The sequence below is a fragment of the Phascolarctos cinereus genome, unplaced genomic scaffold (assembly GCF_003287225.1).
Source record: "Phascolarctos cinereus isolate Bilbo 61053 unplaced genomic scaffold, phaCin_HiC Scaffold_5;HRSCAF=322, whole genome shotgun sequence".
In the NCBI taxonomy this organism is placed as follows: domain Eukaryota; kingdom Metazoa; phylum Chordata; class Mammalia; order Diprotodontia; family Phascolarctidae; genus Phascolarctos; species Phascolarctos cinereus.
Genome location: NW_027555958.1, coordinates 299,598,856 through 299,625,175, shown reverse-complemented (window position 1 = coordinate 299,625,175; position 26,320 = coordinate 299,598,856). Strand labels below are relative to the sequence as shown.

Below are 26,320 nucleotides of genomic sequence, written 5' to 3'. Positions count from 1 at the left end.
CTTGTGTCTTGTGCTAGATCCTGGGCTACCCAGGGAGATGAAGGAAGGGGTAGGCCTGGGCTGGGGGTGGAGGGTCCTGAGTGGTGGTGTCTTCCTTTGCTGCAGTGATCTGGAGAAGTCAGTGGAGAAGATCCAGAAAGAGGTGTCCCACAACCATCGGCTAGTCCCGGGTCCTGAGTTGGAAGAGAAGGCCTTGGTGCTGAAACAGCTGGGGGAGACCCTCACGGAGCTCAAGTGTGAGTGGCCCTGGCCTGGGGACTTAGTGGAGGGATGAAAGCAGGGAGGAGGGGTTGGATGGAAGATCTCTAAGATTCTGTGATTCTCTGTGGCCTGGCCCAGGATAGGGAGTAGCGCTGCTCTTGCCTGCTCAGTCTAACTCCCCATTCCTTCATTGCACAGTCCCCTGTTCCCCCCATCCTTGGTGTCTAGGCATCATTTTAGTGGACTGGAAGCTCAATACGAATCCAAAGGCTAGGTAGTGTGATCTCAGGGCAGCTAGGTGGCACCATAGTCCACAGAGCACCAGGCCTGGAGTCAAGAAGACCTGAGTTCAAATTCGGCCTCAGACACTTACTGTGTGACCCTGGCCAAGTCACTTAACCCTGTCTGCCTCAGTTTCCTCATCTGTAAAATGAGCTGGAGAAAGAAATGGCAAACCACTCAAGTATCTTTGCCAAAAAAAACCACCCCACTTTAAAATGGGTCACAACAAAATGAGAAAGGACTCCTTAATAATTAGAGCTGAAAGTGTCTCCCTAGACAGGTGGTTGAGTTCCTTTTCACTAGAGGTCTTCACTGGAGTCTGGAATATTGTAGCAGCATTGCCTGTTCAAGTACAGATTGGCCCAGATGGTCTGTGAGCTATGGGGGCTCTCCTCTTCCAATGTGTACTGCATTCACTTGCTTTGTTTCTCTCCCCTTCTCTCCCCCAGCACAATTCCCTGGGCTACAGAGTAAAATGCGAGTGGTTCTCCGGGTAGAGGTAGAGGCAGTAAAGTTCCTGAAGGAGGAGCCACAGAGACTGGACGGGCTTCTCAAGCGCTGCCGAGGGGTCACCGATACACTGGCTCAGATCCGAAGGTCAGCGTGACCTCCCACCTCCTGCCCCAGGAGTCACCGTCGTACCGGCTGATAACTCTGATCTTGGGACTGCCCCATCACATGGAATCATTCTGGCCCCAGATCTGAAATCATGCCCAGCTTACCCTCTCTATACATTCTACCTGCTAGCTCCCTGGCCCCAAGACTCTTCTGTGTGGCCTAGATGTATCCCCTCTGACCTAGTCGCTCCTCTTTGCATCCCTCCTGACCCCCCTCTCTCCAGCCCTGGTGAGCCCCGAGCTCCTCTCACATGCCCACCACCAGAGGACATGAGAGACCTGGGGAGGACAGGCAGGGACTGCCCGCTTTGCTTCCCTTACTCTGAGAGCCTCACAGCTACCTGTCTCCCCAGGCAAGTGGATGAGGGCACATGGCCACCTCCAAACAACCTCCTGAGCCAGTCTCCAAAGAAGGTGACAGCTGAGTGTGACTTTGGCAAAAGCCTGGATTTTGAAGTGCCACCCCCCAGTCCTCCCCTGAGCCTCCATGAGCTGGGGGGGCCAGGCGAGGGCACTGCTCACATACCCAAGGGGGCCAATCCCTCCAGGGGCCCTGAAACACCCAGCAAGAGAAGCGTGGACAAAGCCGTGTCTGTGGAGGTGCGTGGGCTGTCGGGGACATACATGTCTGGGCTCCTGCCCCTTCTTGGTCCAGGGTTGGGGTGAGGAGTGAGGGATGGCAGGATGGCCAAGTGTGGAGGCTGGGATGGAGAAAATGGCTGGCTGTGTGGATATTTACTACAGCTTCCCAAGTGGGAATCTGAGTGTCTCCTGTCCCCAAGATGGGACTCTTTCACCTTTTTAAAAAAAATCCCCATACTTAGCACAGTGCCTGGCACGTAGCACATGCTTAATAAATGCTTGTTGACTAACTAATGAAGCCTCCAGGGTTTCCTTAAACACTTTGCAAAGCATAAAATGGTTGGATGTCCCTAAGTTCTTGAACCTGATACCTTTTGGGGGGATAGCAAAGATGTTTCTTTGAGCCTCCTATTCTATCCCTGCTATTCCCTAGGGATGGGATAGGATAGGAGGAAGCAGGGGTGGTAGAGGAAAGTGAGGCAGGCCGAGGGTTCCACGGAAGGTCAGCTTTGAGTCGTGTCTCCTGACTGACTTTCCCCTTCCATCCTCTAGGCAGCTGAGAGGGACTGGGAGGAGAAGAGGGCAGCCCTGAGCCAGTACAGTGCCAAGGACATCAACCGGCTGCTGGAAGAGACCCAGGCCGAGCTGCTGAAGGCCATCCCAGACCTGGATTGTGCGGGAAAGCCTCGGGGGCCAGCCCCCACCCCTGAGCACAAGCCCTCCAAAGCTCCCCATGGCCAGAAGGCAGCCCCACGTGGAGAGGCCAGTGGGCGGAGGGGCTCAGGTAGAGGAGGCCCAGACCAAGCACTGGGCAGTGGTACATTGGAGGGAGGGAAGTCCCTGCTCGACCTCAGGGAGCTGCCAGTCTGATGAAAGAGGCACAGTTTCTGCCCTGTGGAATGAGAGGGACCAGGGTAATCTGTATTATGGAAAAGAAAGCAGAATGATTAGGTCCTAAGCTGCAAACGGCATCAGGATTTGCTGCTTTTTTTGGGATCAGGCCAAGGGAACAAGGCCCTGGACTCTTAGTTCTCTCCCCTTTGGAATAGCATGAGTATCCTCCCAGCTCCCAGGTGAGTGTTCTGATGCACTCCCTTCCCTTTCTGTCTCTAGATGAGTTGACTGTGCCCCGATACCGAACAGAAAAGCCTTCTAAGTCACCCCCGCCACCCCCTCCCCGACGAAGCTTCCCCTCCTCCCACGGCCTCACCACCACCCGCACGGAGAGGTTGTGGTCACCAGCAAGAAAGACTCAGCCTTCATCAAGGTACCACTTCCATCCCTCACTACCAGGAAGGGATATCCTTCAGCCGAGGACAGGTGGCATGCAGCTGGGAGGGAGGGTGCACTTTAGGCACATTGGAACCTTCTGACTAAGGAAAGAGAGGCTTTGTGAGGGGTGAAACCCGGGTCCTGTTTGGAGGCAGCAGGGTACTCAAGATGACTTTTTTTGATCCTTCCAGATGTGGAAGGAGAATCCTTCCTAGAATGGAACAAAGGGAGAAACTGGGGAAGGGGGATGTTAAGGAATTTGGTGAGGCTGGGGATAGGGAAAATGAAAGAAATATTTAATACCATTCATTGGGCAGCTAGGTGACACTATAGTGCACAGAGTGCCAGGCCTGGAGTCAGGCAGACTCATCTTTGTGAGTTCAAATCCAGCTACAGACACCTACTAGCTGTGTGACCATGGGCAAGTCACTTAACCGTGCTTGCCTCAGTTTTCTTATATGTAAAATGAGTTGGAGAAGGAAATGGCAAAAACACTCCAGTATCTCTGCCAAGAAAACCCCAAATAGGGTCACGAAGAGTTGGACACAATAACAACAAAAGTATTTTAGGACGAGGAGTGGATAGAGCCTTGCTCAGTTCTTTAAACTGTAAGACATTATCTTAGGGAGAGAGTTTGTATAAGGTACAGGGGATGGGAGGAAAGGCAAATAGAGTAGCAGAGAAATTGGGTCTGAGGTCAGAGGGTAAAAGTGTTGACATTGGGTTCTCTTACTTGGGGTCACTTACAGAAGGCAGAGTCAGAGGAGCTGGAGGTCCAGAAGCCCCAAGTGAAGCTGCGCCGGACAGTGTCTGAGGTGGTTCGTCCGGCCTCCACGCCGCCCATCATGGCGTCAGCCATCAAGGATGAAGACGATGAGGACCGAATCATTGCTGAGCTGGAGGTGTGTGACAGAGTTCAGCCTGGGCTCCAGGCTCCAGGCTCCTGGCACAACAGCTCCTTCCCTCTTCCATGCCCAGGGAAAGAAGACAGGGCTTGAGGCCAAGACGAGCCAAACTCCCGGCTTTTGTTCCCAGCTCTGCCCGCAAGTCTCTGGGCTAGCTATGAGCTAACAGTATCCTCCTCTTTGCCTCAGTTCCCCACGCCACCCCACCCCATAAGATGTGAGGAGGAACTCTGATTCGCTTCCTCACATGACTGTGAGGTTGATAGGAAATGTCTTTCATATTCTCTTCTTCAAGCACTTAGAGATCTCTCATATCTAAAAGCTCTGAGACTGAAGAAAGAGAATAGCTCTTGGGGTTATACTGTGTCCTCCGGAAGGGAAGGAGACAGGAGGGTGAAGCAGAGAGTTTCTTTCTTAAGCAGCCCTGCTAACTTGAGTTAGCTCATCCTTGGTTCTTCCCTCACCTCCCTGAGCAAGGCTAGAGACCTGAATCAGTGTCCCCCATCCTCCTTGGGGGTCCCTGACCAAAGGCAGCTGAATGGACCCCCCCTGCCCCAAAGCTTTGATCCTCCCCTCCAAACCCACCCCCAACCTTCTGCCTCCTCAGGTGTTTGAAAGAAGTTCAATGCCCCTCTCCCCCACGCCCCGCTGCCAGCCGCTCCCAGCCTCGCTCTCCCCCGAGGAATCTGGGCCCCTTGGGCTCACCCTGGGCCCCCCACGGAAGGTAACCAGCCTGAGCCTCTTTTCAACTGCTGTTTCTCTGCCTGTCCCTTCACAGTGCCCTCTGCCACTGCTGCCTCTTTCACGCTAATACTCTAACACGCTAACATGCTGCTCACCTGCTCACCATCTCCTCTGAGCTGTCAGTCACTTACCGGGAATGACACTTATGGACTTGCCCTCACACCACCAAGTGGACTCTTAACTTTTCCTTGACAGCCTCCTCCCCTCCCCCTTGGGGAACCTGTGGCTCCCCAGTCCCAGAAGGAATTCCTCAGCCTGGGCCCCTGGGCAGCAATCCGCTTCTTGGTCCCTGCCTGTGCATGGTCTGGCCCACCACCTCTGCCCCTCTGGGGCCTGACCCGGGGTAGAGACCCTGTGTCTCTAGTCTGTGTCTTCTCTCCTGCTTTGTCTCTCTGTAGGGGCCCCCACATTGGGGGATGAGACTGCTCCTTGGCCTCTTCTCCCCTCTTTGGCCCCATCTTACTCACTTTGGTCCAAGGAGACCATGTCTACCTTTGAGACATTTAACTTCCTCATCTGTAAATCTGTGTTCCTGGGAGATCCCACAGCTTCCCTTAGCCTCTGGTCCTGTCATCTCTTAGCATCTGGAAGTCTTTCCTTCTCTCTAAGCTCGGTCCCTGCTGCTGCCTGACTTCCATTCCTTTTCTCTGGCTTCTGTCCTATTGGGGACCCTGCGATGGTTCTGCCATGGGAGGATACTGTTGGTAGAAGAGGGTGACAGAACCTGGGGAACTTGGATGCTCTCAACTTGGGGAAGGTCTACTCCAGGATTAGGGGGAGGGGGCATTGCTTCCTGGCCTCATTTCATTCCAGGCCATAGTCTGATTTCCATTCTGCCTGGAAGCTCCAATGCTGTCTTGTAATTCCTCCCCCAAGGGACAGATGCCTCAGGGTGGAGAGGGGAGCTCAGGAAAACTCAGTTTCCCGTTAGCAGAGAGTCACTCTCGGGATGCCCAGGGTGCAAGAGACACAGGGCCTGGTAGCAGGGGAGAGGTTGCCCCTGAACCTGGGCTGTGCCCTGAGAGGAGGAGCTGAGCAATGAGCCAACCTTATATGAGCAGCAGCAACTTGGCCTGTCTTGCTGGGCATGGCTCCCTGCTCCTTCTAGGTTTGGGAGGCTAGTCTCACAGCCTGTCCCCCTACCCTCAGCACCTGAGGTAATCTTACATATACAGCCTGCAACACACACACACACACACACACATGCGCAGACGCGCATGCACACACGCACACATGCACACACGCGTACATGTGTGCGGAGGCAGAGCACCAGACCAGACGGGCCCAGCTAACTACTTTGTGTCCTGCATTGCACCATCAGAAGGTGGAACGCCTTGGGTATGGTGCCAACTTGAGTATCCTCACCCAAAGCCTCCACAGAGGCTTCATCCCTCCCAGCAGCAGGTAAGTACACACCTCAGGCAGGGGGAAGGGTTTTGGGGAAGGGGTTTCTGGTACCTCTCTTTATACCTTTCTGGTGCCATCTCCAAGTGGCAGGGAGTTTCTCTCTTCACTGACTACTCTAGGCAGAGGCTAGTACTAGTCTTGGGATTATGGACTCCCTGGGTTTGGGTGGAAGTAGAGCTGGGCATAGGCTGAGCCTGCCCTTGGCTGACTTTGGGAAACCCCCAGAAAGAACTGAGAGAGGTGGGATTGGCAGGATGGCTCAGAGGACCCTTTTGGGGGGGTCCTTCATTCACTCTCCTTCCTTATTTCTCTTTTCCCCCCAGAATGCCCCACTCCTCAGAAGCTTCTGTATCCCCCAGATCATCCTAACTGAATGTGCTTCCAACCCACCATCACCTCCAGAGGTTATTCCCGAAGAGACAGGCACAAGGATAATGCCCGTCCCATTGCCCCGGGCATTAGTGACTGCTCGTAGAGTCAGAGTCACTGACCACTGCCAAGCACCACCACTTGGCCAGGACATGACAGAGGCTGAATTGGCTAAATTGGTGGTGATGAGGCCTCTGGCAGAAGCTGATGCCTCCCCACCTGGGAGTACCAAAAGGCCAAGACAGGGAAAGGAATCATTGAAAACGGTGGGCACCGAGATCCAAGCACCTGCAGAAAGAACCATCCAACAGCTGGTAGAAGAAAAAGAAGCCAGGCTGACCTGCCGCAAGGAAGAGGGGCCAGACAGAAGTCAGTGTCCAGGTGTCTTTGTAGTGGCTGCCCCCACCACTGTGAGCCCAGAAGAAGCCATCACACACTCTGAGCATAATACCCACATGCCCATGGGAGACTGTGCAGAGAGGACTGTGTCTCAGGCCCAGAGTGAGAAAGGTCCCCTTGGTTTGGACTCAGCAGAGAGAGATGCCAGCCCTTGGCTCCCCTTCCAGCAACTTGACAGTCTGGAGGAGACCCTCCAGGAGCTGGAGGCTACACTGAATGCGATGGGCAAGGTCCCTTTGGCACCCCCTATTGGCACCCTCTCTGGGACCTTGTCCCGGCCCCCCAGTTCCCAGGTGGCTGCTCTATCCTGTGTCCTTTCCTGCTTCCACACATTTCTCCCTTCTGTCCCTCTGAGTTATGGGAAGTGGGGAGGATGGAGGAGACCTGAGTCCCGTCTTCACCTGCCCTGGGGCCTCTTTCTCCTCTGTGCCCTGTGACTATAGTGAGTCAGAGGCTGCGTGTCCAGGGTGGATGGCGTCCAGGTGAGGCTGGGAAGCTGGCTCACCTGAGCTCTCGGCCAGCTCTTTTCCTGGCTCCTGCACTGGGATGAGAGGAGGGTGTGAAGAAGATGCAGGGTTCAAGAGGGGTCCAGCTTCCACTTGTGACCACCCCCAGCCATACCCCCATCCTCCACCCCCTGCTTTGTATCCACAGCCAACAAATAAAATACCGTCCCCCTCCTCCCTACCCCTGTTCCCACCACTTATGTCTCTGACTCTTTATCTGTCTCTTGAATTATCTCTGCCTGTGTCTCTCCCTTCCAGCTTCTTTTTATTTCTCCTCTTTGGGTAGGACCAGGACCTGGTGTTTGAGTGGGTCTGCTGCCATCCACCATTCTCAAAGCTCCCACTCATGGTTGGAAGGAAGGTGGAAAGATCGAGGCCCATTAACTAAAAAAGAGAGGAGAACCTGGCCCCCGAGCATGTAGCAGTGTAGTATGGAGGACAGTGAGTTAGCAACATCAGGAGACTGAGGTTCTTAGCCCTCTCTGGGCCTCAGCTTCCTCTCTCTGCAAAATGGGAGCGTTATACCAATAGGAGATGGTTTCCAAAATCCCTGGCAGCATTAGTGCTCTGGTACTGGGCTCTTTGCCTGGGTGTGGAGATCATAGGATCAGGGAGGTCATTGTAATCCAGTCCTCTCCTGTTGCAAACATAGTGCCATCTCTGTCTTCCTCTGCTCTGGTCAACATTGCCAGTGACATCCCTCTTTGAAGTGACCTGAGAAGGCCGCCTTCCTAAGGTTGTTGGCACTTCTCATGAGAGGGAGGCAGGAAAACCCCAGAAGAACCTCTCACCCTCTCAAGCTTGTTTGTTATTCAGTCATTTTTCGGTTGTGTCTAACCTGGGGTGACCCCATTTGGGGTTTTCTTGGCAAAGATATTACAGTGGTTTGTCACTTCCTTCTCCAGCTCATTTTATAGATGAGGAAACTGAGGCAAGCAGGGCAAAGTGACTTGCCCAGGGTCACACAGCTAGTAAGGGTCTGAGGCTGGATTTGAACTCAGGAAGATGAGTCTTCCTGACTCCAGGCCCTGCATTCTATCCACTGCCCTACTGTGCCTTGATGCCTCACACCCTCTCAAGTAAGGGCTCTTAATTTAGGGTCCACAGAGTCATAAATCTGAAGAATGGGGAGGGGGTTGCATCTTTATTTTCAGACCTCTAACTAAAATTTTGTATTTCCTTCAGTTAAAAACATTGTTCTGAGAAAGGGTCCCTAGGCTTTACCATCCTGCCACAGGAGTCCATGACACCCACAGAAAATGTTACACACCCCTGTTCTAGAAGATTGAGGAGGCTGACATCTGCTGAGATCAATGCCCATTTTGTCTACTTAGCTCTGACTAAAGCAGTGAAGAACTGGCCAGGGAGCGGATTTCCCTTTTTGCTGAGAGATCCTATAGATAGGGCCCCAGGCCCAGAGGGACAAGAAAGGTGTCAGTGGGATCCGGAGAATTCCCAAAGAGGGGGCCCGGGGCCCAGAAAGGATCTTGCCAGAATAGCTCCAGAGAGAGGAAGGAGAGGGGCCAGCCCAGCCCAAATCCCCTTCTTTCTAGGACTTTCTCCAACTTTCACTCCGGTTTCTGCCCCCCACAGAGCAGCGGGGTCTCCATCCCACCCATGAAGATGGTGACACCAGGGGCATCCAGGCTGAAGCCAGGACAGCCAAGCAGCCCTGACAAAGCCAAGCACAGCAAACAGCGGTCAGAGTACATGAGGATCCAGGGCCAGCAGCAGGTATGAGGGCAGGGTCCTGCCCACTTCTGGGTGGGGGGGCCCAGCCCCTTGGTGCCCACCCTGCCAGTCCTCCTGAAAACCCCTGAAGGAGGGAGGCTCCCCGCCCTGACTCCCTGCAGTTCTCTCCACTCCAACCGAAGGGCATCTGTCCTCTGCTGCGCCCTCATCACTCCCACCAAAGTGAAGGTTGCAGTGTCCTCCCTGGAGCCCACATGTAAGCTGGGGTAGTAACCGACCTTGCACCCCTAGCCCTCCATCTTCCTTTCACCTCTGTCCTTACCTGCTGTCCCATCATTTCCTATCACCGACCTTCTGCTAGCTCCAATCCGCTTTCCTCCACTCCTCTCCCACCCTGCTCTTCATGATACCCTTCCTTAACCCCATGCTTCTCACCCCCTTCTATGAGAATAAAAGGAACCTTCTATGAGAATAAAAGAAGCACCCTCCTAGAGGTGGATAAATGACCTAATTAGAGCTAACTGACATAGTGCTTTAAGCTTTTTGCAAAATGCTTCACAATCTCATTAAGACCTCGCGTTAGCCCTATGAGATAGCTGCTATTATTATCCCCATTTTACAGATGACAAAACTGAGGCTCATAGCACCATAGGAGTGAAAGGACTTGCCCAGGGAGGGAGGTGAGTCATCTAGATAGAAAGCTTTGGAGGTGGGATTCAAACTGAGGACTTCCTGACTCCAGGTGCTACTTTACATCCTCACCCTTTCTGCCTCTAATCTTGTTATGTTTGATGTGAGCTTTAAATTTTCTGTTCTATGTAATGGCACATGATCTCTTTAGAAGAGTAGTGAGAAAGTAGCAAGTGAATTTAATTAGAATGAAATTAAGGGGGAAAAAAATCAATCACTACCTACTTATTAAACTCCACTGCATACCGGGCCCCTGTAATAGGTGCCAAGGAGGTACGAGGAGCATAGGACCCTGGCCCTGCCCAGGGGCTCAGAATCTAGGCAACACAAATATTAACCAGCCTAAGTAGTGTATATGATGTGCCCAAAGCTACAATGGGTGTTGCATGAAGCCCTAGTGATTCTACACCAGATATGGAGTATGGAGCACCTGGATTTTTGAGTACTAGCCCTGTCACTTGCTATAAAACTTTGAGTGAGTTACTCTGCCTTCCTGAGCCTCAGTTTCCTCTTTTGTAAAATGGAAATAACAATACCTATACTACTTGTCTCATGGGGCTGTTGTGAGGGAAGCGTTTTTAAAAATTTAATTTAATTTATTTTTTTAGTTACATTTTAAGTTCCAAACTATCTCCCTCCCTCCCTCCCCACCTGCACCAGAGAAGACCACCATTTGATGTAAACATATATATACAGATATATGTTTATTTATAGATATAATTTTTATTATATATTTTTACATTATTATATTACCTATTACTACATAAATATATTTGTATATGCAAAACCATACTAAGCATACTTCTATTTATCAGTTCTTTCTCTGGAGGAGGATAGCAGAGAGAAGCATTTTATATGTTAGAAAGGTCTAGATAAAACTGCAGCTATTATCCCCATGGATCTAGAGGAGGTCAGACAGAATTTTCATCCAGGAGGCAGGGACTCAGGCTGGCCTTTGCAGAAGATAGATAGGCTTCAAATAAGTAGAGGGGTTGGGGGAGAGTTTTCCAAAGAGGAGGAGGCACAGAATAAGCCAAGGTACTAACATGGAAGAGGAAATGTCACTTAGGCTGAAACCCCCAGAATCATCTTTTACATACCACACCCTGCCTCTATCAAAATGCTTCCAGCCATTCCATTATTTGTTGTGATCAGTTGTAAAGTTTTGCTGATTCACTCTCTTTAATGTCTCTCAGTCATCCTCTCCTCTGTACTCTTAATGCCTTGGTTCAGATTTTGGTTACCTTGTGCCTAGACTACATACAACAGTAGCCTTCTCACTGGTCTTCCTTCCTTTATACCCTACCTCTTTCTAATCCATCCTGAATTCTGCTGCCAGATTAATCTTCCTCATTCCCACTTATGAAACCTTTTAGTTGTGAAGCCTTCACTGCCTCCCCATTGCCTGATCTCTAAAGGACCATTTAGACCACGTATCCTAAAGTCCAAACATCAGTTAAGATCCCCTACAGTCTGGCTCCAGCTAAACCTTTTACCGACTCATTGTTTTCCTCCTTCCCTACCTAATTTTTGTTTCAGCCTAGTTGCTGTCCTCTAAAAATGCCTCACTTTCCCACCTTTATGTTTCTGTGCCAAAGATCACCTCCTCTTCTTTATTCCTATCCCTGGTACTTACCATGGGTCTTTACATGTATTAAGTGTTTCATGAATGCTTTTTCATTTATTCATTCATTCTCCCTGCCTAGAATGCTTTCTTCTCTCTCCTAAGTCCTACACTTTCAAAACCCAGTGGAAACCCCACCTCTTCTCAGAAAGCTTCTCTGGGGGCAGTTAGGTAGCGAAGTGGCCCTAGAGTCAGGACAGCCTGATTTCAAATCTGGCCCTCAGATTTTACCTAGCTGTGTGACCCTGGACAAATCACTAAACCCTGATTGCCTCCAAAATAGAAGAAGGAGAAGGAGGAGGAGAAAAAGGAGAAGGAGGAGGAGGAGGAGAAGAAGAAGAAGGAGGAGGAGAAGAGGAGAAGAAGATGATGTGATGATGATGATGGCTTCTCTGAAGCTCCACCAGAGTTGTCCTTGAATTCTTCCTCCTCTGAACTTCTCAAGCAAGTGTTTATCCCATTCTTAGGGTCCTTGACATTGATTGACTAGAATCTATGCTTGTCCTATTTTACCTATGTATCCTGTTTCTCTAGTTACATCGTAAGGCCTTTGGTGGAAGTGACTTTATATCACCAGCATACCCTACACATAATAGACACTCAGAAAATGGCTGTTGGTAGTAGGACAATTAGGTGGCTTAGTGAATAGAGCACTGGACTTTGAATCAGGAAGACCTGAGTTCAAATCCTACTTCAGACACTTGCTGGCCATATGAGCCTACATAAGTCACATAACCTTTCTCAGGCTCAGTTTCTTCATCTATAAAATGGGGACAATAATAGTACCTGTCTCACAGAATTGTTGCCAAATTCATGTGAAATAACATTTGTACAGAGCTTTGCAAATTTTAAAGTGCTAAAAATAATGCTCCTTGTTATCATTAATCATAATGAGAAATAGCAGAAGAGGTCAGAGATGTAGCAGAACTAGTGAAATGTATTATCAAGGAGATAGTGTTAAGGAAGGAGAGAATCACATAAAGTGAGGAGGTGGTCTGCCAGATACTACTGAGAAATCATGCAGAATGAAGACAGAGGAAAGGCCATTGGGTTCAGTAGTTGGGGGTCAGTGGCCTTAGAGCAGACTGAATAGCATGGTGGGGATTGAAAGGACATAAAGGAAAGAGTGAGTTTTGAGGGAATAGAGGCAGTGAGGGTGGATCATGTATTCTAAAAATTAGGCAAAAAAGGGGCAGCTAGGTGGTGCAGTGGATAGAGCACCAGCCCTGAAGTCAGGAGGACCTGAGTTCAAATCCGGATTCAGACCAAACACTTGACACTATCTGGGTGACCCTGAACAAGTCACTTAGCCCCAATTGCCTAAAAAGTCAAACAACAACAAAAAAAAGAAATCAGGCAAGAAAGAAAAGAGAGAGAATGGTAGCTGGAGGGCCCCAAATTGTCAAGTACAGGTGTGGGGTTTTTTTTCCAAGTTGAGGGAGATCTGAGCATGCTTGAAGTCAAAGAGGGTAAAGCCAGGGATGTGCAAGGACAGAGAGGGGATGGCCAAGGGCCAACACTTGAGACATTATAAAAGAGCCTAGATTAGATTTGTGGAAATGGAGTTGGAGAAGAGAGAGAAAGAATGAGTCGGAAACATGTTTTGAAATAAGCCTTAGAGACATTTGGGAGAGATAGAAGTAAAAAAAAAATGAGTTGGAAACAGGAAAACAGGGATGCTGTTGAACAAAAGAGGAAAGTCGGGATGAGATACTGGTGCGGAGTAGGGGGAGGATGTTAAGTTTGTTTTTAAATATATGTTTTGACAGAGAAGATTGACAGATGAATAATGACCCCTGTCTTTTCCTAGGCCAAAAAGAGGCACCATGGTACAGTAGACAGCCTGCTAAACATGGGGCCACTTGAGTTAGAATCTTGGCTTGACCATTTACCACCTTTGTTGTTGGTGTTCAGTCGTGTCTGACTCTTCGTGACCCCATTTGGGGTTTTCTTGGTAAAGATACTGGAATGGTTTGCCATTTCCTTCTCCAGCTCATTTTATAGATGAGGAAACTGAGGCCAGCAGGCTTAAGTGACTTGCCCAGAGTTGCACAACTAATAAGTATCTGAGGCCAGATTTGAACTCAAGTCCTCCTGATTCCAGGCCTGGTACTGTATCCCACTGTGCCACCTAGCTGATCCTCCCCTCCACCTGCGCCCTCAACAAAAGCCCAACATAGACTTTTTACAAAAGAAACAGGTATGATAGATAGGAATGGCTTTGTATCTCAAGAAGGCATAAAAATCCAAGAACCAGAGGGTGGAATGTCACCCAAGTGTTTGGGTTGTCAAAGAAGAGACATAGATATTCTGTGGAAGTATACTAGAAACTACCCAATGGGAAGAGATTGTTGATGAGTTCTTAATACAGGCTGGGCAAATGCCACAGAGGCAAATATCAGTATTGCTGGGAGACTTCTGCTGTCTAGACTACCCCTGATGACTTCACTCTTCTAATAGCAACATATCTTGATAAACTTTCCTCTTATCTCAGTGTCTTTCATCTGCCAGGAAGCTAAGGAAGGGATCATAGGGATTGCTACTCTAGATTGAATCTGAATGATTCTCACTGTCAGCCTGGAGAAGCTGTTTGGTGATGTGGAAGCAACCAAAATCTTGAGAGATAGCTACTGAAGAGGATCTACGTCTGTGGATATTGAAAGAACAGGAAGACATAAAAAGCAGCTAAGTGGCACAGTGGAGAGAATGCTGGACTTGTAATCAGGAAGACGTGAATTCAAATCTAGCCTTACATGCTTACTAGTTGTGTGACCTTGGGCAAGTTACTCCATAACACCTACCTTCCAGGGTTCAGATGAGCACTTTGCAAACCTTAAAGAGCTATTTAAATGTTAGCTATTTGATGGCTGAACCACTGTCAGTTATCTTTGAGAGACTACGGAGAATGGAAGAGGTACCACAGGAGTGGAGAAAGGCCAATGTCCTCATTGGTGTGGTCGTTTTCTTCTTCTTCTTCTTCTTCTTCTTCTTCTTCTTCTTCTTCTTCTTCTTCTCCTTCCCTTCTCCTCTTCTCCCTTCCTCTTCCTCTTCTTTTCCCTCTCCTTCTTCTCCTTTTTTTTTCTCCTCCTCCTCCTTCTTCTATAAAGGAAAGAATGGAGTCTGCAACCTATAGGAGAGTGAGTTTAAATTAGATCCATGGCAAAATTCTAGGACATATTCTTAAAGGTATAATTAGTGAACATCTAGAAAGTATAATATAGTGAACAGAGAGTTGGCCTTGCAGCCAGACTCTTTTTTAGCTTTCTCTTTATTGTATCTCTTTTCTCATTTCAGCAGGTCATAAATTCTTTAACTTCTTTGAATTTGAGAAGCCAGTGGTAGTTTACCCATGTAGAATTTTTAAATGACACAAACTTGGGGGGGCTAGCTAACATTAAATGGCAGAGTCATTGCAAAGATCCTGGCAAGCTAGCACATTGGGCCAAATCTAATAAGATAAAATTTCATAGGTTTGTTTTTGTGGTTCAGTAATTTTCAGTCGTGTTTGACTCTTTGTGATCTCATTTGGGGTTTTCTTGGCAGAGATACTGCAGTGGTTTGCCATTTCCTTCTCTAGCTCACTTTACAGATGAGGGAACTGAGGCAAACAGGGTTAAGTGACTTGCCCAGGGTCACACATTAGCTCTGAGTGTCTGAGGCCAGATTTGAACTCAGGAAGATAAGTCTTCCTGACTTCAGGCCCAGCTTTTCCTACCACAAAAAAAAAAGCAATGTGTCAATAGAGTAAGTATCCAGTCAAGGAGGGAAGGGTCTGAATTACTCACCTGGTGATGTTTGGTTTGGACCACCAGCTCAGTGATCTCAAGAATCTTTCAGGAGCTTGCTCAAGATAACATTCCTAAAACCTTCAGTATCTCCACTGGCCAGTGGAGGATGGGGGAGACATTCAGGCCTATTCCCTTCTCAAACTCCTCTGAACCCATGGCTATAAGCATCTGGAATTTAATCTAGCCACCCCATGTCTAGGCTCTTCTCTCTTGTCATTTTAAGGACTCAGACACTTTACATACTGTGATCATAGAGATTATTGAAAATAGAATGGAAGGGGAAAAGCTCCTATGTGGAGCTATCTGTCTTCTGCCATCAACCAACTAATCCGTCAGTCAAAGATTAAGTACCTGCTGTATGAAGAGCAGTGTGCTAAGAATGGAGATATAAGACAAAGATCAGTCTCTATCTTCAAGGAAGCTACATTTTAATGGGGAAGATATGTCCATAAATAAGTGTAGACAAAATAGGCTTAAAAATGTAATCCAAGGCACTAGTGGGAGAAGAAGCTTCTTAGAGGAGACATGGAATAGAATTTTAAAGGAAAACCGGGGATAAGAAAGGGTGGAAGTGAAAAGAGAAAGCATTCCGGGTATGGGGGGATAAAGAGATCACAAGGTCATAGCTTTAGAACTGAAAGGGACCTCAGAAGCTGTCAAGTCCAAATTCCTCATTTTACAGATGAGAAAACAGTCATGGAGAGATTAGGTGACTTGCCCAAGGTCACATAGCTATTAAGTGTCTGAGATAGGATCGGAGCCCGGGTATTTCCAATGCTGAGTCCAGCATTCTATCCACTACACCCCAGTGATGAGAGTGTTGTATATGAGGAACAGCAAGTAATGTCAGTGTGAGCAGACTATAAGGAGAGGACCAGAAAAGTAGGAAGGTACCAGGGTAGGAAGGTCGTGAAGAGCTTTAAATGCCACAGTTCACATTTTATCCTACAGGTGCTTCCTGAGTGAAAGAGTACAAGTGACATAGGCAGACCTGTGCACTTTGGTGGCTATGTGGAGTTTGAATTGAAGTGTGAAGAGAGGCTTGAGGTGGGGAGTCCAAATAAGAGGCTATTGTGATAGTCCACGTGAGAAGTGATAAGGTCCTGAACTAAAGTGGTGACTGTGTGAGTGAAGAGAGAAGGAGACACGTACTCAGAGACTTACAGGATCACCAAGGTAGAGCTGGAAGTGATCTCGGAAGAGGGTTGGGTTTGGCAACGAAAATTTCGAGTTCTGCTTTAAGGAGCTTGTTGAGTTTGGGATACCTACAAGACACCTAGTTGGTGTCACTAGATCTCAAAAGGAAACTAAGGCTAGATAGATCTGGGAGTTGTCTGCATGGAGATGGTAATGGAACCCAGAAGAATGGATGAGGTCACCAGGAGAGACAGTGTAGAGAAAAGCAGGGCCCAGGCCCAAGCCTTGGGGTCCACTTCACTGTGGGTGTGACACGGTTGATGATTCAGCAAAGGAGACTAAAGAGAAATGGAAACCTGCTGCTGCCTGCCCTCTCAGCTCTCTGGGGCTGGTAGGAGGAAAGTCCTGAACTCCCCACACCCACAGCTTATGGAAAAAGAATAAAGAGAGGTGTGTGTGTGCGCCTGGGTCCTCAGTTTCTCTTTATGAAAAGAGAAAATGAGGAAGAGCTATGAGAGAAACCAGGCTTCTCCCTCCTTGCTTATCAGTTGGCAAGATCTTCACTAGCTGCCAGCCTCAGGACTTGGTTCCCTCCTCTGCCCACTTGGGTCCTTGTCTCTGCTCCAGGTTCTGGATCTCCTCCTCAGCCTCGAGCTCCAAAGGCACGCTCAATGACCAGTAGTGCCGTGGGCCACCCTGGAATCATTTGATGCATTGCCTTCCAAGCTTCTCAGAGGTGCTTCAGGGAAGTCCAGCCATCTCACCTGTTGCCCAAAGTCAACAAGCCCATCCTTTGCACAGTAATCATAGAGGCCAGCTCCCAAGGGAAACATAGAAGGAGGCAGGGAGGCCAATCTTGTACGCTTTGTACAGATCTCATACCTCTCCCTGTCCTATAGGGTAGCTTTCCTTCCTCTGCATGGTCTTAGACCATACATTTTCCCTGTGGTCACATGCTCCCTTCTGTATGAGGTCATTCTTAGTCATTCTTGCCTTCTCCTTGGAGATTACCTTCCATCCACTCTGTGTGTATCTTGTGTGTTTCTAGTTACTTGCATTTTGTTCCCCTCCATCTCCCACCCCCCAGCCCCCACCATTAGTATGTGATCTCCTCGAGGTTAGGGATCCGTGTTTTTGCCTTTCCTTACATCCTCAGTCCTTAGCACAGGGTGTGGCACATTGTCGTTGTTCAGTCATTTCGGTCTTATGACCCCATTTGGGGTTTTCTTGGCAAAGATACTGCAGTGGTTTGCCATTTTTTTCTCCAGCTTATTCCTCCAGATGAGGAAACTGAGGCAAACAGGGTTACATGACTTGCCCAAGGTGACACAGCTAGTTAAGTATCTGAGGCAAGATCTGAACTCAGATTCTCCTAACTCCAAGCCCAGTGCTCTATTCACTTCCCCACCTAGCTGCCCTCCCATGGCACATCGTAAGTGCTTAATAAATGTCAGTTGGATGATCGATTGCCCTGGAGAGAACATTGGCAGTTTTACTTCCCAGCGTCTCATACGTTCTCTTTCCCCCTGTGGAAACAGAGATGAAACAGTGATGCAGAAGCACTTGTTATATTAGGAAGACAGATTTCAAAGAAAAAAAAAATTTAAAGTAAGTATGATCTGACAGCCCATGCCTCTAAAAAGTAGAGGGCTAGGAGATTGTTTAAAAACAAAATCCTGGTACCATCATCACAAATGACTTATGCAAAGGAAAAGGGAAAGGCTTCAAATCTAAAGATAGCGACGTGAGCCCTGGGATCTTACTAATGAATTCAGCGTTTTAAAGGACGAGAACAAAACCTAGAAGGAGGGACACATAACCAAAGATAAGTACTGAAGAGTGGCCCAGACCTACAAGAACAAGGTCAGAAAGGCAGAAGCTCATCCTGAGCTGAAATTTTAGAAGAAAGTAAAGGGAAGGAAAAGAGCTCTTTGAAGCCAGTTTGAAGTTAGATGAAGGATGAAGAGAGGATGGGACCACTGCCTAGGCATAGCTCCCCTACTCCTGATCTGCTTCCCCACCAATGAGAAGGCTCTTCAAAGTGGACAAGGCTGAACAAATAGGATGAGAGGGAAATGGAAATATCATGGTGTTGCAAAAACATGTGAGGACTGAGAAGACCTGGGTTCTACTCCTGGTACTGCCATCCACTTGCTAGGTGACCTTGGACGAGTTAATTCACCTCTTTCATCCTTATTGTTTTTCTTCTTTTTTTGATTTTTTTTTAAAGGCAATCAGGGTTAAGTGACTTGCCCAGGGTTACACAGCTAGTAAGTGTCTGAGGCTGGATTTGAACTTAGATCCTCTTGATTTCAGGGTTGATGCTGTATCCACTGTGCCACCTAGCTGCCCTGTTTTCTTCTTTGTAAGAAAAAAAATGGGAGTTGGATTAAATGATCACAGTTCTAGGACTCAGCATCCAAAGTTATGAGAGGAGATAGCAGTGAGCTGCTTTAAAGGAGTTCAGCCCTCCAGGCCCCTGATGAATTACATCCCAGGGAACTGAAGGAACCTGTAGATTCCATCATGGAGTCATGCAGTTAATCTCTGAGAAAACACAAAGAACAAGAAGGCTTGAGATGGGCAAGTTTTTCTGACTTCCAAAATAGGGAAAAAACTATAGGCCAATGAGCTTGATGTCAAAAATGCAAGATGAATTATTAAGCATATGGTTTATAAGGGCTTAGAACAAGAATTCTTAAACTTTATTGTATCTTGGCACCCTTGAAAGATTGGTGAAGCTATAGACCCTTTCTCTGGATAATGTTATTAGATTTTTTTAATTCATCATTGAAAGAATGTTAAACTTCAATTAGAAGATAGTGAAATTAAAAATGCAACTTGTTTCCTAAGTTCATGGACCCCCCTGAAATCTATCTACTGACCCATGATGGGGGCCCATAGACCCCAGATTGAACCACTCACTGACTTAGAATGCTTTGATCACTGGGAGGTAACATGGATTGATTGAGAACAAGTTGAGGGGAGGAACTGGACCTATGATTTCACTGGCATAGGGAGCTCCCAGGTGAGGAAGCTCCTTCTACCAATGTACCTTCTCTGCAACTTAGAGTCTTAGTTGTCCAGAGCACTGAGAAATTAAGTGATTTGCCCAGGGTCACACAGCTGGTATGTATGAAGCAGGGTTTGAACCTAGGTCCTCCTGGTTTCTAAACCAGCACTCTTATCCTTTGTCCCACAGCCAAAATATACCCATTCCCTTTCATGACAAGGGTGTTAGATCAGGTAAAAGCCACAGTCATAATAATCAATGTTTTGATTTAAGCAAGGCATTTAATCATCTCCCATGATATCCTTGTGGACAAAATGGAGAAATGTAGGCATGACATTTTTGACATTGAATTATATAACTTAACTATGCTTGATTAGTGGACCTATGTCATTCTGGTAGAAGGTATAATGGTGTGCCAAGGGGCAACACCTTTTATCAGTAACTTAAATGAATCCACATAACTGATATCTGGCTTTGGAGTCAGCACCAATCTTGGAGAGATAGCTAATACATTAAATGACATCAGGATTCAAATTGATCTCAACAGTATTGGTTGGCAGGATGATACTAATAGGATGAAATTCAACAGGAATAAATGTAAAGTCCCACACTTGGGCTTAAAACATACAGGTTCGGGAGGTAGTAGCAGTTTATGTGAAATTTAGTAGCAGCTCATGTGAAAAAGACCTGGAGGTTTTTGTTGTCTACAAGTTCAAGAAGTTAATTCAACGTTAGGCTGCATTATTGGAAGGAATAATATCCAAAACCAGGGAGATGGTTGTCATCCTGTACTCTCTTCTGGTCAGATTCCATCTGGAGTATTGTATTCAGTTTGAGGTGTTAGCCTTCATGGAAGACATTGGCAAACTGGACCAGTACATCGAGAAGTGAGCAGCCAAGATGGTGAGGGAATTCATAAGCTTTCAGAGTTTGAAGGAACCTCATGCATCATGTAGTCAACCCCTATTAGAATAAGTATCCCTTCTAGAATGTATCACACAGGAAACAGTTGAAGATACTAGCAATGTTTAGCCTACAGAAGAGGAGAAGAATTAGGGGGAGAACATGATAACCTTCCACAGATTTGAAAGGCTGTCAGGTGGAAAAGGAATTAGTTTTCCTTGAACACTAGAGGGCAGAATTAGGACAAATGAGTGGCCGTTCTAGGAAAGCAAATTTCAGCTCAATTTAAGGATATCTTTTGAACACGGTTTTGGAGTCACTTTTAGTGGTTAGGGCGCAACCCATCAGGGGTTCTGTCTGGGCAAAATGTTCTTCACCTTTTCTGGTTCCCAGACAATTTGGGTTTCTGTAAACCTTCCCTTGTCCCCTACTCAATATGAAAGGAAATAATTTCAAGAGTTTGCCATGTTTATTCACACAAGAAATACAATAGAGTTTAACTCTAATAGGATAATACACTTAATTGCTAAGTATTCCCCATATTCCCTTGACAAGCTTCTTGTATTCCCTAGAGGTGTGTGTACTTTAGGTTGGGAACCCCAGGGGACTCTAAATACTCCTGTATCTGATGGGAGGCTCACACAGATGAGCTCTGCTGACATCCTTAGTATTACACATGTCTTAGGTTTTGTGAAGGGGCAAAAGGTAGTTGCATTAATCAGTGAACACCTATTGATTAACTCAACTAGATTCAATGCTAGTCCCTTGAGATTTCCTAGAGAAGATGGAAGAATTTCCTCTCTCTTGGGTCATTGAAAGTCACGGTCTCTGGAGCCTTACTCAGCCTGGACCTTAGGCCAAGGAGAGGGGGCAGAGTTGGGTAGGTGGGCTGTCAGAGTGAAGCCTAACTTTGGTCCTTCCCCCAGGTCATTACAGTGAGTCTCGGTGTCTTCTCTTCCCCCAACTTCCCAACTTGGACTAACTCGTGCTGCCCCAAGTAGGGATGCCTGCTTGCACCGTAGCTAACATTTCACTTTTTCTTCCTCCCTTTCCCTGCCTCTTTCCCCCTCTCCATGTCCTGTTCCTGCCCCTCCCCCCTAATTCTCTGGGAATTCTGGGCTTGGTTTGCCCTTGTCCCACCTACTTCCTCCTCTCTCACCTTCCTTTAGTAGGCTCCACTCTCTTCCTGGTCTACTAGCTCCTCTAACTTTCTGTCCAAGCAACACACTCTCTCTCACACACATCTGTATGCACAGCCCCACCCCCAGTCCAGGAATTTCCTTCTCCAGACTTCCCTCTGCCCCATTTCTTTTTAAGACAGTTTTCTCCTAGATGCCTAGAGGGATTTTTCTCTGCCTGGAGGCACAGAACATGGCCCTCAGCCCCACTGACCCTTGCTTTTTTTTTCCAGGTCAATAGACCATCTAAAGAGGTGAGCGGGTCAAATGAGACCTCAAGCCCAGTCTCAGAAAAACCCTCTGCTTCCAGAACTTCCATCCCCGTATTGACTTCCTTTGGGGCAAGGAATTCCTCCATCTCCTTCTAAAGCCCTATGTTCTTCCTCCCATTTCCTCCCCTCTTCTTCCTCCTTCTACTTACCTCTCACCATATTCCCTTCATTTCCCCACCCCCAACACACCTTCCTCCAGAATCTCAACAGGATTTGCTGCAGTTATGCCCACCTTCTAGCTGCCCTACCCCCACCCCTGTGGTGTTTTTGATTTTTTGAAATAATCCACTTTTAATGACCTTTTTTTAAAAGCCAAAACAAAAAAAAAATGAAAATCAAACACACCACCTATCCCTTTCTGTCCTGGAATGGTCTCCTCTTGGGCCACCATCCTCTCCTATTTTCTATCCCAATTTCTTCTTTCACCATCCTGCACTTCCACATTCTTCTCACCCATCCTCTCCTCCCTTTTCCTGCCTCCCCTTTCCTTTTTCCTGACTCCCTTCTGGCTTCCTGATACTGCTCCAAATGAACTTCGACCCATGTCAGGAATTTCCAAGCCATGAGGACTTGGAGCTGTGAAAGGTACCCCCTCTCCCACCCTGATACCTTCGTGGGAGAAAAACTGGACATTGGACCCAGCTCTAATGAGGGGGCTCAGAGATGGGGGGACAAGGAGAGACCCTGGCAACACCTCCTGACTGTCTGACCTCTGGACATGACTGTTAATCTGTCACTGCTGCTATCCTGGTTCTCTCCTCCTGGAAAAGGCATTGGAAACCAAGATGAATGGCCTGGAGATGGAACTCCCAGCTTCAGGGGCTGCAGGGAGGCCTCGGCGTCCGTGTCTTAAAGGGAGAGCACATGAGGTCTGCCCTTTACTGGCAATAAGGAACTACCCACCGAGTCCAGAGCTGGGATGAGGGGGAGTGTTTTGGATTCTGTGAGTTTGGAGGCAGGGGCAGTCCAGTGTTGAGGGGACACTGCCCTGGGGGCGAGGACACCCCAGGAAGGGACTTTACTTTTAGTTTATTAATTTAGCACTTTAAATGTCATTAATTTATGTAAAAGGAGGGGGGAAGGCAGCAGGAAACAGATGGCTTTGGGAATCTGAAGTGGTACTGGGGAGGGGGTGTTGCCAGATTGTGTGGGAATCTGGGAGATTAGGCAATGAGAGAAGGCAAGAAAGAGAAGAAGAAGGTAAGGAAGTTTATCTGATTCTCCTCTCCCCCATAAGAATATAGGAATTTTCAGGGAAGTAGTGAAATGGTAGAGAAACTAGCATGGGTCCAGAATCCCTGGACTCCCCCCAATGTGGGTCATGGTGGCCACAAAAGGAACTGGCCAGCCAGCCAGTGCCCAGGCCTTACCAGTCTAGGAACTGCACTGGTCCAGGGCCCTGTAGAGTATTTGGGCCCATCCTAAGGTGTCCTGAAGACTATTAAGTAGGTCTTGAACTGGAAGAACCTAGTATTGCCCCAGGGTCCAGGATAGTGGGGATGGATGACTGAATGAAAGCTGGGGGAGTGGACCTAGAATAGAAAAGAAGAAGGTCCCTTCCCACCCTCTCCCCCAGTATCTGGAGCACAACTGGTACATTAGTGCCAGCACAGGAAGTTCATGAGGCAAGGTCGTGCAATCAGCTCAGCCAGGGACAGGGTCTCCTGAGAGAATAAGCACAGAGAAAGGATGAGGGTCAAAGGGGGCTATACTTTGAAGTTTGGGTTTTTGTTTTTCTTTTTGTTTTTTTTTTAGTTCTTATTTTCAAGATTGGGATCATTTTTGTATGAAGGTATGTGAGGCTTTTTGAAGAATAATATAGAAGAGAAAAAAAAACTCACAAAAACTGAACCCTCCTGAACCCCACCCTCCACAAAAAAATATAAAGGAAAAAAGGGGAACCTCATAAATGATGCAATTACTTTTAATTGCAGGCAACTCTTTACATTTAAGTGAAGTGTCTTAACATTTTATATTGTTTTAAAAATATATTTACATATTATATATATATATATATAATATACGTAATATAAATATATATAAATATTTAAAAAACGGGAAAAAAAAAGAAACCTAAGCACTCTCCCTGGCCGCTGTTTGGCGGGGGAGGGGGCCGGGAGGCCAGGGTCGGGGAGGCAGGTTTGTCTGACTTCTGGTTTGGTTCAATTTGGCTGTACAGAGACACCCTTCTCCTTCCCCCACCTTAGCCTAGGGAGTGGATCTGCCCCCCCCCAAGCTGTTCCCCCAGCCTTGACTTTTCCTTCCTACTCTTTGGAGCTCAGTGCCCTCCCTCCCCAGACTGCACCCTTCCTGCCCTATGGGGATCATTGCCCCTCCCCACCCTTACCTGACCTCTCCCGCAGCCTGCGCTCCTCCTGTCCCTCTTCCTTGGAGGCCAAGTGTGTTGCCCACTGTCACTGTCTAGAGTGTAACGTCCCTTTGTGGCCTGTGTGAAGCCAAGGGGCAAGGGGACAGATGTGTTAATAGAAAGACACCCTTGCTCTCCTCCCCAGCATTTCTGCTGGCTAAAAGGAGATTCTGGGGGGATCAAGGATGCTTTCTTCCCCTTCCTTGCAACTTTGTGTGTATGGAGGGGAAGGAGGGAGGTACATGATCCTGTGAGTGCGCATGTGTCCATCTACATGCTTGTACATGAACCTGGTGCATTTGTGCATCCGCTTGTGTCCCACGCCTCTTACCCCTGTCCCAAAGCTTTCACCAAGGGAAGGGGATAGACCAATCCCATGCCCTTTCTGGCCCCCAGATGAAGACCCCCTTCCCTGCCTCCCTGCCAAGTTTTGTTTTCTGCCAAACCCGCTCGCAGCACGTTCCCACTCTGCCCTTCTCGCCCTGCTTGCTGCATGCGCCTCACTGCTCGCACTCTCTGCTGTCCGTCTGTGTGTGCTTGACAAAAAGAAATCTAAGAAGTCTGGGGGGGGGCCTCCTCCCCCTTTCTCTCCCCTTCTGTGCCGTGGCTTTCGCATGGGCATTTTCTTTTCCTTGTCCTTCCCCCAGTAGGCTGTTTCCACAGGAGCCGCACCCCAAGGGCCCTGAGTGGGGTCTCCTAGGGCTGGGGCAGCTCTGTGCTCCCCCTCCCCCCCAACGGGCTCATGTTGGTGTAGCAATGATTGGCTGCTTTGGATATTCTGTGATCTCTGTCAGTGTAACATGACAATTTCTAAATGGAAAAGGGTTGCTGTATTCTCTCTGTCTCTGTCTTTCTCTCCCTCCCTCTTTTTTAATGTCCTTCCTCATCTTTCCTTTTTGATTTTTCTAGCCAAGCGTTTGGGGCTTTAATAAAACTTGTTTCTTTTTCGTCTCCTGGATCTCCCCCTCTGTGGGCTTCTGTCTGGTTATTTCACCCTTCCACCTTCCTTAGGGCACAGGAAAGTGTTGAGAGGACCCTGATTTCCCATCCCTTTGTAAATGATCATGAATCTCACTGCTGTCACCCGGTGTAACCACACAAGGTACAACAGAAGAGTCCTAAGGACAAATTTCTGAATTGGCACATTCCTCACAAGCTAGCCTGACAGAATTGATTTGGCATCATTTCCAGGGGTGGTGATGTCTGAAGTCCCTCCTAGAACTTACATCATCTTCTGTCTCCAGATGTAGGCTCCCAGGTGTTCCCTGGTGGCACTGGACTGTGATATATTTGCTCTTGGGTGCTGCCCAGGACTTCTGGGGTCTTGTGTTGGTCTTAGCCCGCAGGAGAAAGAATGCTTCCTCTCCTCAGCTTTAGGCTGTCCAGGGTCCTGAAATGACCCACGAGGTATTTTGTCGGCCTTTTGTTAACAATAATTCTAGTCTTCAGTAATGGTTTCCTGAAGTCTATTTCAAGGCTGGTATCTCAGGTTAGGTTTTCTGGTAGTCAACTAGCTATGTTGAGTGTCATCTTTATTTCGAAGCTCTGTTCCCTGGCTTCATCAAGAACACATTCTACTTCTCCTGTTTCAAGAGTTCCTACTCCCTGTTGGGCTGCACACTAAATCCTTGCCTCCACCAGGCATCCTTTCCCCAGTAAAGGGGGGGTCTGTGACCAGGGTAGGGGTTACTCAAGGAGGTCCACAGGCTGGAGAATTCTTTCCTACAGTACCCATCCTCTTGGTAAATTGTGGTCTGATGTGCCTTCAGGCCCAGCAAAGTTCTCCCTTGGGGTGATGCCTCTCTGTATATTTCCACTCCAAATCCTGCCAGACAGCTGGCAAGATGATGTCTAAGTCTCTGGCAGCTCTCCCTGTCCTCTTGCAGATGTCCAGAAATGCCCATGGGTCCTGCTCCCTCTCTGTGGGTAAAAAGGTCCCTTGGGGTGATTATATATTGGCTCACTTCAAGGGCCAGCTCAGGACTAGACTCCCATTTCTTTTCTTTCTCATGTTCTAAGGCCAGCTCAGGCATTGTTCCACACCATGTGTATTCTTAGAAATTGAAAGGATTCTGATGAGCTGTTTCCCAGCCCTCTTCACCTCCATGATTACTTTGAGGGCATCATTGAATGGGAAATCCTCACCAGACCCCTCCTTGCAAGCTCATATATTAGTCCAAACCTACTCTGGGCATCTCCAGTGACTGAGTATTAACTAGTTTGAAGCCCTAAGCTTCTCTGGCTTATGAAGGTCCTTGATGCTGCCCTTCTTGGAAATGGTCTGCTTCTCAAAGATGCTGAAGCTTCAACTGAGCTCTTTCCTGGAGACCTTAGTAGTTTCTAGTCCTTGTAGCTGCCCTGCACCTTGGGG

The 26,320-nt window shown here is 47.9% G+C and overlaps 1 protein-coding gene across 1 annotated transcript in view; it reads left to right on the top strand.

The window, feature by feature from the left end:
* SRCIN1 (SRC kinase signaling inhibitor 1) overlaps window positions 1-24,907 on the top strand; it is a 67,662-nt gene extending 42,755 nt beyond the window's left edge. Inside the window, 9 exon segments of the mRNA XM_078156014.1 lie at window positions 106-236; window positions 933-1,080; window positions 1,454-1,700; window positions 2,235-2,466; window positions 2,796-2,900; window positions 2,903-2,949; window positions 3,704-3,856; window positions 8,878-9,018; window positions 21,543-24,907. Coding sequence (XP_078012140.1) covers window positions 106-236; window positions 933-1,080; window positions 1,454-1,700; window positions 2,235-2,466; window positions 2,796-2,900; window positions 2,903-2,949; window positions 3,704-3,856; window positions 8,878-9,018; window positions 21,543-21,677 — 1,339 coding nt within the window. The 3' untranslated portion in view covers window positions 21,678-24,907.
* Window positions 24,908-26,320: the final 1,413 nt, after the last annotated feature.